Source organism: Pristiophorus japonicus, chromosome 1 (genome assembly GCF_044704955.1).
Source record: "Pristiophorus japonicus isolate sPriJap1 chromosome 1, sPriJap1.hap1, whole genome shotgun sequence".
Taxonomy (NCBI): Eukaryota; Metazoa; Chordata; class Chondrichthyes; family Pristiophoridae; genus Pristiophorus; species Pristiophorus japonicus.
The window spans coordinates 99,747,715-99,767,369 of NC_091977.1; the positions used below are offsets into that span (position 1 = coordinate 99,747,715).

The following is a 19,655-nucleotide window of genomic DNA, read 5'->3' on the forward strand; positions in this document are numbered from 1 at the left end:
GGGAGGTCATAGAGTGTGGTTACTATTTCAAAGATAAATAATTGCACTGCAGTCAGATAAAGATGGGAGTCAAGTAGAAAATACCATTAAAAGGGCACACTTAACCCTTAGTTTTGTATGTAGAGGTATAGGATGCAAAAGGGAGGAGGCAATGTGGAATTTGTACAAGCCCTTAGATATGCCACAGTTGGAGTTCTATGTTCATTTTAGACACTATTATAGGAAGGATATAAAGATAACAAAGTGTAGTGTAGATTGACCAGGATGAGAAGTCACAGGGATGAATAGAGTCTTGAGAAGTTGGGGATTTTTCAATGGAACTGAAAAGGTTAAGGGTGACTTGATGGTGGGCTTCAAAATTATAAAGGGTTCGAAGGTAAATAGTTTGCTCCACTGCTTTACAGGATGGTAACAAGGGGGCACAAATTTAAGATCAAGAAAGTAGGATTAGATCAAGTTACCCATGTGGAGAAAGACACTGGCACAGGCTTGATTAACCTTCCAAGGCACTCCAATTTAATTATATGTTTAGACACTAAAATAGGTGCTAAAGGCACACACAATACGATTCATTGCTTGTTCTGTAAATCCAAAGCTCTCACCTAGACAGTGACAAAGAATAAAGGCAGAAGCTTAGCAAAGAAACAGAGCTTGGGGCAACACTGGAGTAGGAAGGAAAGACCACAATAAGAAAAAATCTTTCATTTATTTAGCACCAGAAAGATCTGTAAGTGCTTCACAACCAATTAATATTAGGTTGCCAACTGTGGCAATAATTTGCATCAAATTTGAAATGAATGATCAGTTAATCTGATTTTAGTGGTATTGTGAGGTAAGAATACTTCTTCAGTTAGTGCCATCGATCTTTAATATCCAAATGAACCAGAACAATGCCTCAGTTTGACATCTCATCCAAAGGACTGCACTTCCAAAAATGCATCATTCCCTCAACACTACACTGGAATGTCACTAGATTATGAGCTCAAACTCCTGGCAAGCAGCTCAAATCCACAACATCCTGCCTCAGATGTGCTTCTTACCAACTGAGCCAAGCACTCACTCAAGAAATATGTGTAATGTATTTAAGAGCAAGTCTTCTAGGACTATGGTAGTTAAATACTACAACTGAATAGGTCCAAAGTTTTTTGTTAAACATTGGATGCATGGAAACATCTTGCAAATCATCCATTCCAAAGCAGGACATATTTTTTGGCTTATGGCCCATTTACAAATCAATTACAGAGCAGTGTTTTTCTTTTTAAGTCTTCACTGAATATTTTCTACATTGGCATGTTTAAATTTTAGAAAGTCAAGATTCTATATAAATGTTAACTTTCATTTTTTTCTGCATTGAGGCAAAGGTCAGTCCTAAATTGAATCTTGGCACAAGTTGCAACAGGTCCAAACCAACTTTCAGAAAGATGGCAGTTTGGATTGCCTGTAAACTTTAAAAAAACTTCCGTGTTAAGGAGGTCATTGCTCGTCAGCTTTTCCTTAATATCAAAGATAGAGACAACACTTACACCCCAGTAAGATCTGCAAACATGTATAAGCATAAACACACAAAGAACTCTGCTTACCCAATCAGCCAGTGATGCAGGTGGCAATATAATTCAGCATCATCATATCTTCATTGCCTAGAGTAAATATCAGTTCTGGTGTATAACAGTACAATTCTACTTTTATAGATGGGCTGGCCAGGTCTATCAACACTGATCCCTGTGTGGTGAGAAATATCAGCCTCCGACAGTGAGCTCTAGGAAGCAGCCTGGCCAAAAACTGGCGCAAGTCACGCTCAATCAGTGGTTGGTGAGACTTGAGTAATGGCAGAGCTTGTGTAGAAAACAGACAGTTCATCTGCTGCTTACATGCAAATCCTTGGTCAAAAATGCTGATAAAACATGCATGTATTAAAATAGCTGCCAAATCTTGTCGTAAATGCTCTCCAAAAACATTATCTGAAATCTGATTGTCGTTACTACAGTACAAGATAAAATGTTTTAACATCAAGCAAACAAAGAGATTGATTTATACACTTCAACTGCCTTTATGACCCAAGAAAGGGTCAAGCTGGCAGCAATAAATCTAAATGTTTACTGTTTGTTGCTACAGTGACATCAAGCTGCCTTTACAAATGTAACAATATAATTTCCATGAACTAGACTTTAGATAATTTACCAAAAAGGACATTTTATTTAAAATGAACTGGGACATGATATAAATGGATAAATACATTAGATCTGTTAGTTAATTATATTAAAACCTCAAACAGAAAATTAAACCATATGGCTTTTGGGGATTTAAATGAGTTCAGTAACTGAATATTGAAACATACTTGAAGATTTGCTCAATGTGGTCATCCAGTCCTGTCCCATCTTCAGTTTCTACTCCGAGGCTGATGCAAATTAAAAATACAATTGCTGTGATGAATCATATGCATCTTAATATTTATTTATAAACCGAACAACTGTGTAAATTACACAAACACAATAATCATTGCAAGTTAATTGTTCATTCAATTATTGAATGCAATTATTTTGCACATCTTTGTCTTACATGAGTTGACAATTCAATGGTGATTGATAGCCTTGAGCTAGTTAGTACAAGACATCCAGGTGGTTCACTGCAAGGTTATATGACCAAAAGGAATAGACACATATTTGTAAAACAGTTGAATTAATATTTAAAATAATTTACCAGTTGTATTACCTGGTTAATACCCATCAATGAACAAAACAAGGGGTTTAGCAGAAGACCTGGATAATACATACACAAAATGTGTTGGAAGATTTTTCCAGCTTTATTATTGCTGAATGCTGACAGGAAAGTACTTACAGCGAACAGGTTATGTGATCCAGGTCGGTGATTTTAACGTGGACAGGTACAGCAGGAGCGGCGAGGTCAGGGCGAAGGAGCGGCGAGAGATTGTAGAGGGATGTGATCGAGGCCCAGGAGAGGCGTGAGTTTGGGGCCCCAGAAGAGGCGAGGGCCCAGGAGCAGCACGAGCCAGCCCACACTACGATATGTGTGCGCACTAGGTCTGTGCAGCAGAGCTGGTCTCCAGTCGTCTTGGTTAATCCTTGCTACTGGACCAAGACCTAGCTCTGTCAAGCCCGTGTGGTGGCTGGTGTGCAAACGGTCACCACATGTTAAAAAAAAATCCACGCACAGGCATCTTCCGCCCTTCAATATTTAGTTTGGGACCTGGAATTTTAGGTCCTTCATTGAAACACCTGTGAACTTTTTAATGTGGAAGCAAGTCATCCTCGATTCGAAGGACTGCCTATGATGATGATGATGATGATATGTGATTTAAGATTAGGTGTATTTTATTGCTTCAAATTGCTAAACAAGTACTTAAAAAAAAAGACTGCAGTTGAGTCACTAAAATTTGTTTCAGCCCTGCTGGATTGGGAAAGAAAATGTCTTCTGTTGGAAAGTGCTGTGGATGTTGACTAAGTGCAGGATTGGACTAGTCTGTGACACACTTTGCAGTCAAATAATTCTCTGGCACTCAGGCCTAGAAATTGGAAAAGATCCAAAAACAGGCATGTTATGTATGCAACAGCTTGTAACCAGCATTCTACCGCCACCAGAGGGCGCATCTGTTGGAGTCCCAAGGGATCCCAGCATCCCTTGGGAGCACTGCATATAAGCAGGCCTTCCATGCTGTGTCAGCACTCTGGAGTCAGAATAAAGAGACTAAGGTCACACTTACTCAAGTACTCAGTCACATTGCTTTATTTGAGACATAACAGGGCAAGGGCACTATTTGTCTATCTTGCCTTTACGTGGTTCAGGCAGCACGCAAAATTTTGCTGCCTGCTCATTTACATGATTGCTGCGATTATCTCAGCACTAAATATGCTGCTGATTAGTTTAGGGCTCTACGGGGGAGCCAATATCTGGTGCGGTCTACTAGCCAATAAAGTTTGGCCTAGGCTCTCTCCACACCTTAAAAGGGAGGTGCTTTGTTGTAGAAGCACCTCATTGTCAACTGAGAAGGAATAGCGCTACACCCTAGAGAAAGGGCAAAACAGTTTTCGGATGCCGCACTGAAGGCCTTGGTCCTGGGGGTAGAACATCGACGGGATGTCCTTTATCCGGATGAGGGCAAGAAGCCTTCAAAAGGTCATCAGCAGAAGGATCTGGGAGAAGATCGCACAATGTGTCATGGTGACGAGTGTTGCCCCCAGGACATGGGTCCAGTGCTGCAAAAAGTTTAATGGACTTCAGCAAATACCATATCCCACCATCTACATCATTAGCCTCATATACTGCTCAATGCATCACATTCCCATCGCTCACCTACCACCAATCTCTAGCTATCACCACTCATACCTCAAAATCATTGTTTCACTTCACCCTCACACACTTAATACTCACACCTAGCTATTCAATCATGGCAGGCACATCACCCAAACACATTGTACTACATTCACTGATACACTTTCCTTTCTCTTACAGACCAAGGTGGCACGCAACTGCCCAGGTGCCGGTCAAGCAGGGATTCAGGTCCTGACGGACCTAAAGGAATCAGTGTTCCAAATTATTGGAGGGGCTGTGAAAGAGTCCATGACGAGCTGATGATGATGGTATGGTCATACCTAATCCTTCTTCTCACATCCCACAATCTCTTCTCACATACAAGCTGCTAATGGTGTATGCATGGATACCTTGCTTCCCCCCCACCCCTCACCACAACCTGACCTTTGTGCCTTTCTGCTTTCAGATACTCAAGAACTGCCACCAGCACAGCCTGTCCGTGAACATCATGAACACACTGATGGAGAAGAGACACCGGCTGTGCATTTGACACTCACAGACACCAGCTCAAAATATGGCACTGCGTGGACTTGAGCTTAGTATAGAGGTGGGATCTGCACATGGTGAGTCATCGGACACGAGTGGGCTGCAGCCAGGCCAGGGGAAAGGGTATCTCGGGGGGAAAAGATATCTCGGGTGCCAGCTCCCAGAGGGAGAGCTTGTGCACAAGTTCACCACACAACACTGATGATGACCTTGATAGAGTGGCCATCAGAAGAAGGGTGATGGGCATGCACACGGAAATGTTAGGTGCAATGGCAAGCCTGGCAGAGAGGCTCATGTCACTGTCAAGGAGCATGGAGGAGTCCGGCTCCAACATTGCACATCGCAGAGCTTGAAACCCATTATTTCCAGGCTGGAAATGAGGGACAACTCCAGGAGACTTTGTGGATCCACAGATGATGCTGGGAGTGATGGGCAATCTCGCAGCTTCCATTGCAGCACAGGTGGAAACGACCCAACATCTCAGTGCTGCAGTGGAAGCACAGACTGCTCTCATGCAGTCTCAGCTTACTGACACGCAAACTCAGACTGCTGCCATCATCACTGGGTTTACGAGTGTCGAAAGGGGCTTGCAAGGTGTCGCTGCAGTCCAGCGATCTGTGCTCCGACAGATTGCTAGGAATGCCGAGGTGCCGACCCGAGGGAGTGGCAGTGGGTCTATGGAGCAAAAACCTGCTCATCTCTCTCAGGATGACAGCATTCGTCCTCCCACCACTGCCACTCTACCAGTGTCCTTGCTGCTAAGCTCGCTCGCTCGGATGTGAAGTCTGAGGTCCAACAAAAAACCCGCGACCTAAAGAATAGTTGGTGGGTGGAGAAAGCACAGGAGATCGAGCAGTTGGCCGACAACCACGACGTGCAAGGTTTCTTCAACGCAGTCAAGTCCACCTACGGCCCAAGCACCCAAAGCCTCACCCCACTGCTGGCTAAGGACGGAGAGGCACTCATTAAGGACATTGACGCAGTCAGGGCCCACTGGAAGGAGTACTTTGAAGATCTCCTTAACCGAGACTCTGCCTTCGATGAGAGTGTCCTCGACTCCATCCCGCAGCATGCTACTCGCTATCATCTGAGCAAAACCTCAGCCGTGCACAAGGAGAAAAGGCCATCCGTCAGCTCAAGAACAAGTCATCAGGAGCAGCTGGAATCCCTACCGAGGCACTAAAGTATGGCGGAGAAGCACTATTGGCATGAATGCATGACCCTCTCTCTCTTATCTGGAAGAAGAGCATGCCAGGAGATCTCAGAGATGCCGTAATCATGACCATCGTCAAAAAGTGGACAAGTCCGACTGCGGTAACTACAGAGGAATCTCCCTGCTGTCAGCCACTGGGTAAGTCATTGCAAGAATCCTCCTCAATTGTCTTCTCCCCGTGGCTGAAGAGCTCCTCCCAGAGTCGCAATATGGATTCTGTCCACTAAGGGGTACAACGGACATGATCTTCACCGCGCGACAACTACAAGAGAAATGCAGGCAACAGCATCAACACTTGTACATGGCCTTCTTTAATCTCACAAAGGCCTTTGACACTGTCAACGGCGAGAGACTATGGAGCGTCCTCCTCCGTTTCGGCTGCCCCTAAAAGTTTATCACCATCCTCCGCCTGCTCCACGATGACGTGCAAGCTGTGATCCTGATCAACGGATCCACCAGAGACCCAATCCACATCCGGACCGGGGTCAAGCATGGCTGCGTCATCGCACCAACGCTTTTCTTGATCTTCCTTGCTGCAATGTTCTATCTCACTCTCAACAAGCTCCCTGCTGGAGTGGAACTAAACTATAGAACCAATGGGAACCTGTTCAACCTTCGCCAACTCCAGGCTGGATCCAAGGTCGTCCCATCCTGTCATTGCACTACAGTATGTGGACGACGCTTGTGTCTGCGCACACTCAGAGACCGAACTCCAAACCATTGTCAACACCTTCACCGAGGCGTACGAAAGCATCCGTAAGACAAAGGTCCTCCACTAATCTGACCCCGCCACACAGTACTGCCCCCCCCAGTCATCAAAATCCACAGCGTGGCCCTGGACAACGTGGACCATTTTCCATACCTCGGGAGCCTATTATCAGCAAGGGCAGACATCGATGATGAGGTCCAACACCGCCTCCAGTGTGCCAGCACAGCCTTCGGTCGCCTGAGGAAAAGTGTGTTTGAAGACCAGGACCTCAAATCTGGCACCAAGCTTATGATCTACAGGACAGTAGTGATACCCGCCCTCCTATATAGCTGAAAGACGTGGACCACATACAGCAGACATCTCAAAACGCTGGAAAAGTACCACTAACGCTGCCGCCGCCGCAAGATCCTGCAAATCCACTGGGAGGATAGACGCACAAACGTCAATGTTCTCGCTCAGGTCAACATCTCCAGCATTGAAGCACTGACCACGCACGACCAGCTCCATTGGGTGAGCCACATCGTCCGCATGCCAGACACGAGACTCCCTAAGCAAGCGCTCTACTCGGAACTCCTACACGGCAAGCGAGTCCCAGGTGGGCAGAGGAAATATTTCAAGGACACCCTCAAAGCCTTCTTGATAAAGTGCAACATCCCCACCAGCATCTGGGAATCCCTGGCCCAAGACCGCCCTAAATGGAGGAAGAGCATCTGGGAGGGCGCTGAGTACCTCTAGTCTTGTCGCCGAGAGCATGTAGAAATCAAGCGCAGACAGCGGAAGGAGTATGCGGCAAACCAGGCTCCCCACCCACCCTTTCCTTCAACCAGTGCCTGTCCCACCTATGACAGAGACTGTAGGTCCTGCATTGGACTGTACTGCCACCTGAGAACTCACTTTGAGTGGAAGCAAGTCTTACTCGATTTCGAGGGACTGTCCATGATGATGTCCTTGCTGCTGCCCAGCAGCCAACCAGGGCAGACTGCTGGCGCCTGTGCTGAAGTGGTGCAGCCTACAGCCGGGCCCTCCAGGTCCAGAGCTGCTCCTGATCGTCCTGCAGGGCTCTCTGTGTCTCCCACACTGAAAGTTAGCAGCCACTGGGGGAGCACGAGAGTAGGAAAAGGCATTAAGGAAATACACAAGGGTGAATAGAGTCAATATTGTCATTTTAATTTGTATGATAGATTTATGAATTTTGTTTGGAATGTGTTTTGTGGTGGCTCTCATTTCAGCTTTGTGCCAGGAGGATGCTATGATGTTCCATGACAGAGAGATGATATGATGGGGAAGCAGTGAGAAATGAGGAGCTGGGGTTTCATTCACTGAATCTGAACAGATGACAATAGCAGCCCGTCTGGAACGGGGATGTTCTGTTTGCCCCCCCCCGAGGTGGTCTCGGAACCCCTGGTGGCAAGGGCTGCACCTTCATAATGGCTACATTGGGGAGCATACAACAGACCACCATAGAATGGGACATCTGCTCCGGCGAGTACTGGAGGGCTCCTCCCAAGCAATCAAGGCAGCAGAATCTTTGAGAACTCCAATGGTCTGCTTGTTGACATTCCTCGTGGTAGCAAGGCTGTCATTATATTAGTGCTGGTCACGAGTGGTGGGGTTGAGAAGGGGAGTCATCAGCCAGGTGCAGAGTGGATAGCTCTCATCTTCGAGCAGCAACCCTCAGGTTTGACGTGGTGACTGGGAGATTGCTGGCACATCAGATTGGCACAGGCTGAAGGCATCATGACTGCTGCCAGGATAGTGGCATTCACCATCATGAAGCACTGGTCATGGTCGCACTACAACTGCACGTTAAGTGAGTGGTAACCTTTGCAGTTTGGGAACATCTTAGGATTGTTATAGTTCCCACAAAGCCATGCGAGTGGAGTTAATGGCACCCTGCACCGTGGGGGATGCCCGATATCCTGGCAAAGCCACTTGCATGCTCAGTCTGTTTCTCTGTCCCTTTTCCTGGAGTAGAGAGCCTGTCACCTCCCGGCTACAGCGATGGACGACGAGCTGGGAGATGTTAGCTATGACTCCTGCTGCAGACTGGAAGGAACGGTGACATAAAATTGAGGGCCACGGTGACCTTTAGGGCCACTTGGACAGCAGTCATAAAAACATAAGAAATAGTTGCAGGAGTAGGCCATTTGGCCTCTCAAACCTGCTCCGCCATCCAATAAATTCATGGCTGATCGGGTCTTGGCCTTAACTCCACTTACTTGCCCGCTCCACATAACCCTCGACTCCCTCATCATTCAAAAATCTGTCTATCGCCACCTTAAATATATTAAATGACTGAGCTTCCACCGGTCTCTGGGATAGAGAATTCTAAAGATTCATGACCCTAAGAAGAAATTCCTCCTCTTTTCAGTTTTGAATGGGCGACCACTCATTCGGAAACTATGCCCCCCTAGTTTGACATTACCCCACGAGGGGAAACATCGTATGATGTGATTGGGATTGGGAAACAAATATGATGTGATTGGGATTACGGAGACGTGGCTCCAGGATGATCAGGGCTGGGAACTCAACATCCAGGGGTATTCAACATTCAGGAAGGATAGAATAAAAGGAAAATGAGGTGGGGTAGCATTGCTGGTTAAAGAGGAGATTAATGCAATAGTTAGGAAAGACATTAGCTTGGATGATGTGGAATCTATATGGGTAGAGCTGCAGAACACCAAAGGGCAAAAAACGTTAGTGGGAGTTGTGTACAGACCTCCAAACAGTAGTAGTGATGTTGGGGAGGGCATCAAACAGGAAATTAGGGGTGCATGCAATAAAGGTGCAACAGTTATAATGGGTGACTTTAATATGCACAAAGATTGGGCTAGCCAAACTGGAAGCAATACGGTGGAAGAGGATTTCCTGGAGTGCATAAGGGATGGTTTTCTAGACCAATATGTCGAGGAACCAACGAGGGGGGAGGCCATCTTAGACTGGATGTTGTGTAATGAGAGAGGATTAATTAGCAATCTCATTGTGCGAGGCCCCTTGGGGAAGAGTGACCATAATATGGTGGAATTCTGCATTAGGATGGAGAATGAAACAGTTAATTCAGAGACCATGGTCCAGAACTTAAAGAAGGGTAACTTTGAAGGTATGAGGCGTGAATTGGCTAGGATAGATTGGCGAATGATACTGAAGGGGTTGACTGTGGATGGGCAATGGCAGACATTTAGAGACCGCATGGATGAATTACAACAATTGTACATTCCTGTCTGGCGTAAAAATAAAAAAGGGAAGGTGGCTCAACCGTGGCTATCTAGGGAAATCAGGGATAGTATTAAAGCCAAGGAAGTGGCATACAAATTGGCCAGAAATAGCAGCGAACCCAGGGACTGGGAGAAATTTAGAACTCAGCAGAGGACAAAGGGTTTGATTAGGGCAGGGAAAATGGAGTACGAGAAGAAGCTTGCAGGGAACATTAAGGCGGATTGCAAAAGTTTCTATAGATATGTAAAGAGAAAAAGGTTAGTAAAGACAAACGTAGGTCCCCTGCAGTCTGAATCAGGGGAAGTCATAACGGGGAACAAAGAAATGGCAGACCAATTGAACAAGTACTTTGGTTCGGTATTCACTGAGGAGGACACAAACAACCTTCCAGATATAAAAGGGGTCAGAGGGTCTAGTAAGGAGGAGGAACTGAGGGAAATCTTTATTAGTTGGGAAACTGTGTTGGGGAAATTGATGGGATTGAAGGCCGATAAATCCCCAGGGCCTGATGGACTGCATCCCAGAGTACTTAAGGAGGTGGCCTTGGAAACAGCGGATGCATTGACAGTCATTTTCCAACATTCCATTGACTCTGGATCAGTTCCTATCGAGTGGAGGGTAGCCAATGTAACCCCACTTTTTAAAAAAGGAGGGAGAGAGAAAACAGGGAATTAAAGACCGGTCAGCCTGACCTCAGTAGTGGGTAAAATGATGGAATCAATTATTAAGGATGTCATAGCAGCGCATTTGGAAAATGGTGACATGATAAGTCCAAGTCAGCATGGATTTGTGAAAGGGAAATCATGCTTGACAAATCTTCTGGAATTTTTTGAGGATGTTTCCAGTAAAGTGGACAAAGGAGAACCAGTTGATGTGGTATATTTGGACTTTCAGAAGGCTTTCGACAAGGTCCCACACAAGAGATTAATGTGCAAAGTTAAAGCACATGGGATTGGGGGTAGTGTGCTGACGTGGATTGAGAACTGGTTGTCAGACAGGAAGCAAAGAGTAGGAGTAAATGGGTACTTTTCAGAATGGCAGGCAGTGACTAGTGGGGTACCACAAGGTTCTGTGCTGGGGCCCCAGCTGTTTACATTGTACATTAATGATTTAGACAAGGGGATTAAATGTAGTATCTCCAAATTTGCAGATGACACTAAGTTGGGTGGCAGTGTGAGCTGCGAGGAGGATGCTATGAGGCTGCAGAGTGACTTGGATAGGTTAGGTGAGTGGGCAAATGAATGGCAGATGAAGTATAATGTGGATAAATGTGAGGTTATCCACTTTGGTGGTAAAAACAGAGAGACAGACTATTATCTGAATGGTGACAGATTAGGAAAAGGGAAGGTGCAACAAGACCTGGGTGTCATGGTCCATCGGTCATTGAAGGTTGGCATGCAGGTACAGCAGGCGGTTAAGAAAGCAAATGGCATGTTGGCCTTCATAGCGAGGGGATTTGAGTACAGGGGCAGGGAGGTGTTGCTACAGTTGTACAGGGCCTTGGTGAGGCCACACCTGGAGTATTGTGTACAGTTTTGGTCTCCTAACTTGAGGAAGGACATTCTTGCTATTGAGGGAGTGCAGCGAAGATTCACCAGACTGATTCCCGGGATGGTGGGACTGACCTATCAAGAAAGACTGGATCAACTGGGCTTGTATTCACTGGAGTTCAGAAGAATGAGAGGGGACCTCATAGAAACGTTTAAAATTCTGATGGGTTTAGACAGGTTAGATACAGGAAGCATGTTCCCAATGTTGGGGAAGTCCAGAACCAGGGGTCACAGTCTAAGGATAAGGGGTAAGCCATTTAGGACCGAGATGAGGAGAAACTTCTTCACCCAGAGAGTGGTGAACCTGTGGAATTCTCTACCACAGAAAGTAGTTGAGGCCAATTCACTAAATATATTCAAAAGGGAGTTAGATGAAGTCCTTACTACTCGGGGGATCAAGGGGTATGGCGAGAAAGCAGGAAGCGGGTACTGAAGTTTTATGTCCAGCCATGAACTCATTGAATGGCGGTGCAGGCTAGAAGGGCTGAATGGCCTGCTCCTGCACCTATTTTCTATGTTTCTATCCTCTCTGCATCTACCCTGTCAAGCCCTTCAGAATCTTATACGTTTCAGTAAGATCACCTCTCATTCTTCTAAACTCCAATGAGTATAGGCCCAACCTGCTCAACTTTTCTTCATAAGACAACCCCTTCATCTCAGGAATCAACCTCGTGAACCTTCTCTGAACTGCCTCCAATGCAAGTATATCCTTCCTTAAATAAGGAGACCAAAACTGTACGCAGTACTCCAGGTGTGATCTCACCAACACCCTGTATAGTTGTAGCAGGACGTCCCTACTTTTATACTCCACCTCCCTTGCAATAAAAGCCAACATTGCATTTGCCTTCCCAATTACTTGCTGCACCTGCATACTAACTTTTTATGTTTCATGTACAAGGACGCCAAGATCCCTCTGTATTTCAGCATTTTGTAATCTCTCCCCATTTAAATAATTGTTTTTTAAATTTTTTCTACCAAAGTGGATAATCTCACATTTTCCTACATTATACTCCATCTGCCAAATTTTTTAGCCACCCACTTAGCCTATCTATATCCCTTTGCAGATTCTTTGCATCCTCCTCACAACTTGCTTTCCTACCTATCTTTGTATCAGCAGAAAATTTGGCTACATTACATTCAGTCCCTTCATTCAAGTGATTAATATAGATTGTAAATAGTTGAGGCTACAGCACTGATCCCCACTAGTTACAGTTTGCCAACCTAAAAATGATTCATTTATCCCAACTCTCTGTTTTCTGTTAGTTAGCCAATCCTCTATCTATGCTAATATATTATCTCCAACCCCGTGAGCTCTCATCTTGTGCAGTAACCTTTTATACCTTATTGAATGCCTCTGGAAATCCAAATACACCACACCCACCGGTTCCCCCTTATCCACTCTGCTTGTTACATCCGCAAAGAACTCCAGCAAATTTGCCAAACATGATTTCCCTTTCATAAAACCATGCTGACTCTGCTGGATTGTAATATGATTTTCTAACTGCCCTGCTACTACTACCTTAATGATGGACTCCAGCATTTTCCCAATGACAGATGTTAGGCTAACTGGTCTATAGTTTCCTGCTTTCTGTCTCCCTCCTTTCTTAAATCGGGGCATTACATTTGCGGTTTTCCAATCTGCTGGGGCCGTTCCAGCCCTGCTCTGAGGCTGCAGGTCTGGTTACAGGAGGTGGCAGAGTTTTGTGACCACCTCCTTGGTAAAGCGGAGCCTCCTAATACATTGCTCCTGACTTAAGTTCTGGTAGGAGAAATGCTCTTGGACGATCCTAGCTGGGTAAGGCCTTCTGCTGAGAGCCTTCCTCCTCCTTCCTGCGAGCATCTTCTCTTCTGCCTGTGCTCCATCTCCCTGTCATACTTAAGTGTGAGGGGCACTGCAAGTAGAGCCCCCATGACAGTAAGCAATGGTGTGAGCAGAAGCCTTTAAATGAAAAGCAAGGTGTTCTCCCCTTGCAGCAACACTCTATGTCCTCAGCAACTTTAAGTCTAGAAAGCATCCGAACACTTGCAGAAACTTAGACAGAGCCAGCAGAATTGAAAATGCAAGTCAGCTGCAAGGTGTTGATCCCTTTTAAGTGTTGCTGGAGGATCCTTCCTGCTGTTGAACACTTGGTCAGCTGCTCGCAATTAGGAAAAGGCGTTAAAAGGAGTGGCGACGTCGAAAATGGCAGATTATACATTAAATCAGCGTTGCACACTCATTGGCGTCACAATCTGCCTCATCTAAGTATCTGGTGTGAGCGCTGGCATCGCTCACTCCTGACCTCCCCAAAATGGCGGCTGTTGCAGGTCCCGTCGAAAGCGAGTTAGCCACCATTTTTTCATTAAAGTAGGACTTACCGGCCGCATTAAGCCCCTATATTTCGGCTTCACTCTCTAGGCTCCAATATGAAGAATGGTCACTTAGGTGCAATGTACTGGAGGATTGCCCTTGCCTATAGAACCACATTCAGAAAGTGTCAGACCTCAGGAAAGGTGAACATGAAAACACAAAACAATTCAGGATTGATAAAGGACCATTTGTCTCATTGTACATCCCTCCTCTAGTACATGAACTCTCCTATTATGGTATGTAATGTTATTTTAAATAACTTTAATGTATCCCATCCCTTGCATATTCCAGCGATGCTTATTGATGGCAGATCTGAGCAAACTTTTAACAAAAAAATTGAAAAGCTCACAATTCTTCTGCAAAAGTACATATATTTTATTCCGTCAAAATATGTATGCAACACTCATTTTAAATACAAAATATGTTACAATTTGTACACTGACATATATTCAGTAGAGATGTCATAAATTACTAGTTACAGCACAATAGGAAACGCCGTGCCAGTTCTGTACATCTGATGTGCTTTAAAATCCCTGATGTGATTATATTCGTCACCTTATTGAAGTGATATAATTCAGAACTACACAGATAAGTTGCAATAATTCATACTTTCAGGCAAATAATTTGATAGGGCACAGTAAATAATGGCACTTAATATTTCTGATGTGCACTATCAGATAAAACGCATCCAGATTTCATTAGTATGTAACTATCAAATTTATTTTGCAGATACAAAAAGTACATAACTATTGTCCTACTAATAAGACAGAACTTGCTGCTTCCCCCTCCAGTGCTAAACATCAACAATTCTGTATTCCCTGCAGCGTTTGGCAGGGCGGGCACATTCCTGTGTTGTAATACTGATTGTATATACTGAATTACTGTGAGGTTCCAATAATTTGAAGAAAACTGAACTCAAGACTGGTTTCAGTTAGTGGATAAATATCTAAATTTTGATGCTTAAAACGGGCATACAGTGCACTTCCAACTAGCTTGTTAAGGCAGCTTAACAAACAGTTTTCTTGTTAAACAGCAACAGGAGCATACATGTGATCCCAGATAAAGATAAAAGTTCTATGAGAGATAGCATAGTTTGAGCAAAACAAAATCAAAAGACAAGAGCGCTGCTAAATATATTGGTAATGCTGACAACATAATGGACAAACATCGTCACTGTTTCCATTGAAAAAAGTATGCTGAGAGTTTTACCCCTTAAAAGTTTGTAGTTACAGAAACACTCATTTTAAATAGAAGGACATATTCAAAAGTGTGTGCGTAGGGGTAAGAGGGAACAGAGGGAAGAAAGCCCTAGTTTCTTCATGCAGAAGGCAACCAATATTCTTCACTGTTACAAAATACCCAATATTCATGCCCTGAAACACACATCTTGATTGCTCCAAATTATCTCTATCAGATCATCTATCATTCACATCATTCTAGTAATCTGTAAGGCACAAAATATAGAATCCTGACCCTACCACATGTACTTTGGTATACTGCTGCCTCCTGTGCAGGAGACCTCCCCTCAAATGAAGATTATATTTGTACGCAAGTTAATATTTTGAAAATGGCAATAGTGTTTTCTGGCAGTTTGAATGAGCACCTGGGTTTGTGCTAAATATCACTGCCCAGTTCAGTCATTTCTTACAAAAGACAAACAAGTCTAAATGTACCACTGCTCTACCTGCAGTGATACGTTCAGGAGGCCTCGCTTTAAAAAAAAAGGAAATTCCCTTCTCATAATTGCAGTCTCCTTTCATGACTATTATCTAGATTGAGAGGTTTTGTTACTGTCTTTCTTCATGACGCAGGAAGTCTTGGCTGTTGTCCTGGGAAGTAGGCAGACATCACTGGTGGTGGATTTCCTTGCTTTGGCACTGGTAGTCGTGTTGGCACTAAATAAACATCAGAAAACAGATTGGGGGAAGGGGGGTAAAGAGAACAGACAGTAGTTATATTTGAAGGTTAAAAATGATCAACTATCTCATTTCCAAAGCTAGTCTGAAGAATTTTTATTAACATAGTAGCCCTGAATTTGCGGTCGGAGGCTTCCTGCGGGGAAATGCTTCCGATTCGCAAATAAAATGCCCACGTAGCTGGTGGTCCTGGGCCTCTCTGGGTACATATCTCAGGAGTGCACACTTATGGGGAGTCCATATGTACAGAATCCCCACAAGTATGAATGGAAATATCCCAAAAATTACCATGACACTTCAAATAAATTTTAAAAAATCACATTTAAAATTGATTAAGATGGCATTTAATTAAGTATTTTTGAAAAAATAAATTTACATGTTTTAAAGGGTCTGAAAATAAACTTACCTTATTTCACAGGTTTTTTAATGTATAAATTATTTATGAATTTTTTTTTAAACACTTATGCTGGTAAAAGCAGGCCTTGCCTCTGCTTTTACCAAGCGCAAGAATTTCACAGGCATTCGCTGGGCAGAGGTTGGGCAAATAGCCCAACTCTCCGCCCACGGGATCCTTTTTCTCAGGGATTCGTACGATCTGTCAAGAAGAATCTTGACAGATAGCAAGTTCTGAGTTTATCGCACATGCGCGTGAAAACTCGCAACTTGCGCTGCCCTTATGGACACGTGTGCACCTCGTAAGTGCCCGTAGGGGCCGCAAATTACGGTCCACTATCTTGACATCTTACCCTATCATTGCCAGGTCTGTCTGTTGCAGGTGCTTCATAGATAGCTAGGAAGGGAGACGTTAACATTCCCTTTATGGTTTCCTGCTTTCTGTCTGCCTCCTTTTTGGACCCAGCAGATTGGGAAACTGCAAACGTGACGCTCCTATTTAAAAAAGGAGGCAGACAAAAAGCAGGAAACTATAGACCAGTTAGCCTAACATCTGTGGTTGGGAAAATGTTGGAGCCCATTATTAAAGAAGCAATAGCACAACATTTGGAAAAGCATAATTCAGTCAGGCTGAGTCAGCATGGATTTATGAAGCGGAAGTCATGAGAAATAAGAGCAGGAGAAGCCCATACAGCCCCTCGAGCCTGCACCAGCATTCAACATGATCATGGCTGATCATGCAACTTCAGTACCCCATTCCTGCTTTCTCTCCATACCCTTTTAGCCGTAAGGGCCACATCTAACTCCCTTTTGAATATATCTAACGAATTGGCCTCAACAACTTTCTGTGGTAGAGAATTCCACAAATTCACAATTCTCTGAATGAAGAAGTTTTTCCTCATCTCGGTCCTAAATGGCTGACCCCTGGTTCTGGACTTCCTCAACATCGGGAACATTCTTCCTGCATCTAACCTGTCCAATCCCATCAGAATTTTATATGTTTCTATGAGATCCTCTCTCATTCTTCTAAATTCTAGTGAATATAAGCCTAGTCGATCCAGTCTGTCTTCATATGTCACTCCTGCCATCCCGGGAATCAGTCTGGTGAAACTTCACTGCATTCCCTCAATAGCAAGAATGTCCTTCCTCAGGTTAGGAGACCAAAACTGTACACAATATTCAAGATGTGGCCTCACCAAGGACCTGTACAACTCTGCAGTAAGACCTCCCTGCTCCTATACTCAAATCCTCTCGTATGAAGGCCAACATGCCATTTGCCTTCTTCACCGCCTGCTGCACCTGCATGCCAACTTTCAATGACTGATGTACCATGACACCCAGGTCTCATTGCACCGCCCCTTTTCCTAATCTGTCACCATTCAGATAATATTCTGCCGTCCTGTTTTTGCCACCAAAGTGGATAATCTCACGTTTAACTACATTATACTGCATGTGCCATGCATTTGCCCACTCACCTAACCTGTCCAAGTCACCCTGCAGACTCTTAGCATCCTCCTCACCGCTCACACTGCCACCCAGCTTAGTGTCATCTGCAAACTTGGAGATATTATATTCAATTCCTCTGTCTAAATCATCAATGTATATTGTAAATAGCTGGGATCCCAGCACTGAACCTTGCGGTACTCCACTGGTCACTGCTTGCCATTCTGAAAAGAACCCGTTTATTCCTACTCTTTGCTTCCTGTCTGCCAACCTGTTCTCTATCCACGTCAATACATTACCCCCAATACCATGTGCTTTAATTTTGCACACTAATCTCTTGTGTGGGACCTTGTCAAATGTATTTTGAAAGTCCAAATACACCACATCCACTGGTTCTCCTTTGTCTACTCTACTAGTTACATCCTCAAAAAATTCTAGATTTGTCAAGCATGATTTCCCTTTCATAAATCCATGCTGACTTGGACCAATACTGTCACTGCTTTCCAAATGCGCTGCTATTACATCTTTAATAATTGATTCCAACATTTTCCCCACTACCGATGTCAGGCTAACTGGTCTATAATTTCTCTCTCCCTCCTTTTTTAAAAAGTGGGGTTACATTAGCTACCCTCCAATCCATAGGTACTGATCCAGAATCTATAAAATGTTGGAAAATAATGCATCCACTATTTCTAGGGCCACTTCCTTAAGTACTCTGGGATGCAGACTATCAGACCCTGGGGATTTATCGGCCTTCAATCCCATCAATTTCCCTAACAAAATTTCCTGACTAAATAAGGATTTCCTTTAGTTCCTCTTTTTCACTAGATCCTCGGTCCCCTAGTATTTCCGGAAGGTTATTTGTGTCTTCCTTAGTGAAGACAGAACCAAAGTATTTGTTCAATTGGTCTGCCATTTCTTGGTTCCCCATTATAAATTCACCTGATTCTGACTGCAAGGGACCTACATTTGTCTTCACTAAAGGAGTACCAGTGGATGTGGTGTATTTGGACTTCCAGAAGGCATTTGACAAGGTGCCATTTTAAAGGAGACTGCACAAGATAAATGTTCACAGGGTTGAGGGTAATATATTAGCATGGATAGAGGATTGGCTAACTAACAGAAAACAGAGTCGGGATAAATGGTTTATTCTCAGGTTGGCAATCAGTAATTAGTGGGGTGCGCAGGAATCCGTGCAGAGACTCCAACTATTTACAATCTATATTAAACGACTTGGATGAAGGGACCAATTGTAACGTAGCCAACTATGCTATCGATACAAAGATGGGAGGAAAAGCAACGTGTGAGGACACAAATAACATGCAAAAAGACATAGACAGGCTAAGTGAGTGGGCAAAAATTTGTCAGATGGAGTATGATGTTGGAAAGTGTGAGGTTATGCACTTTGGTAGGAAAAAAATCGAAGATCAAGTTATTATTTAAATGGAGAAAAATTGCAAAGTGCTGCAGTACAGCGGAACCTGGTGCATGAAACACAAAAGGTTAGTATGCAGGTGCAGCAAGTGATCATGGCGGCCAATGGAATCTTGGCCTTTATTGCAAAGGGGATGGAGTATAAAAGCAGGGAAGTCTTGCTACAGTTATACAATGTATTGGTGAGGCCACACCTGGGATACTGCGTACAGTTTTGGTTTCCATATTTACGAAAGGATATGCTTGCTTTAGAGGCAGTTCCCAGAAAGTTCACAAGGTTGATTCCAGAAATGAGGGGGTTGACTTATGAGGAAAGGTTGAGTAGGTTGGGCCTCTACTCATTGGAATTCAGAAGAATGAGAGGTGATCTTATCGAAACATAGAAAATAGGTGCAGGAGTAGGCCATTCGGCCCTTCTAGCCTGCATCGCCATTCAATGAGTTCATGGCTGAACATGCAACTTCAGTACCCCATTCCTGCTTTCTCACCATACCCCTTGATTCCCCTAGTAGTAAGGACTTCATCTAACTCCTTTTTAAATATATTTAGTGAATTGGCCTCAACAACTTTCTGTGGTAGAGAATTCCACAGGTTCACCACTCTCTGGGTGAAGAAATTC

At 44.2% G+C, this 19,655-nt stretch overlaps 1 protein-coding gene across 3 annotated transcripts in view; it reads right to left on the bottom strand.

The window, feature by feature from the left end:
• Positions 1–14,201: 14,201 nt before the first annotated feature.
• Positions 14,202–19,655, bottom strand: part of LOC139264828 (spindle assembly abnormal protein 6 homolog) — a 118,662-nt gene continuing 113,208 nt past the window's right edge. For all 3 annotated transcript variants that reach the window (XM_070881945.1, XM_070881943.1, XM_070881944.1), the window contains one exon: positions 14,202–15,745. In XM_070881945.1, the coding sequence (XP_070738046.1) occupies positions 15,651–15,745 (95 nt within the window). In that variant the 3' untranslated portion in view covers positions 14,202–15,650. The remainder of the gene's footprint in view (positions 15,746–19,655) is intronic.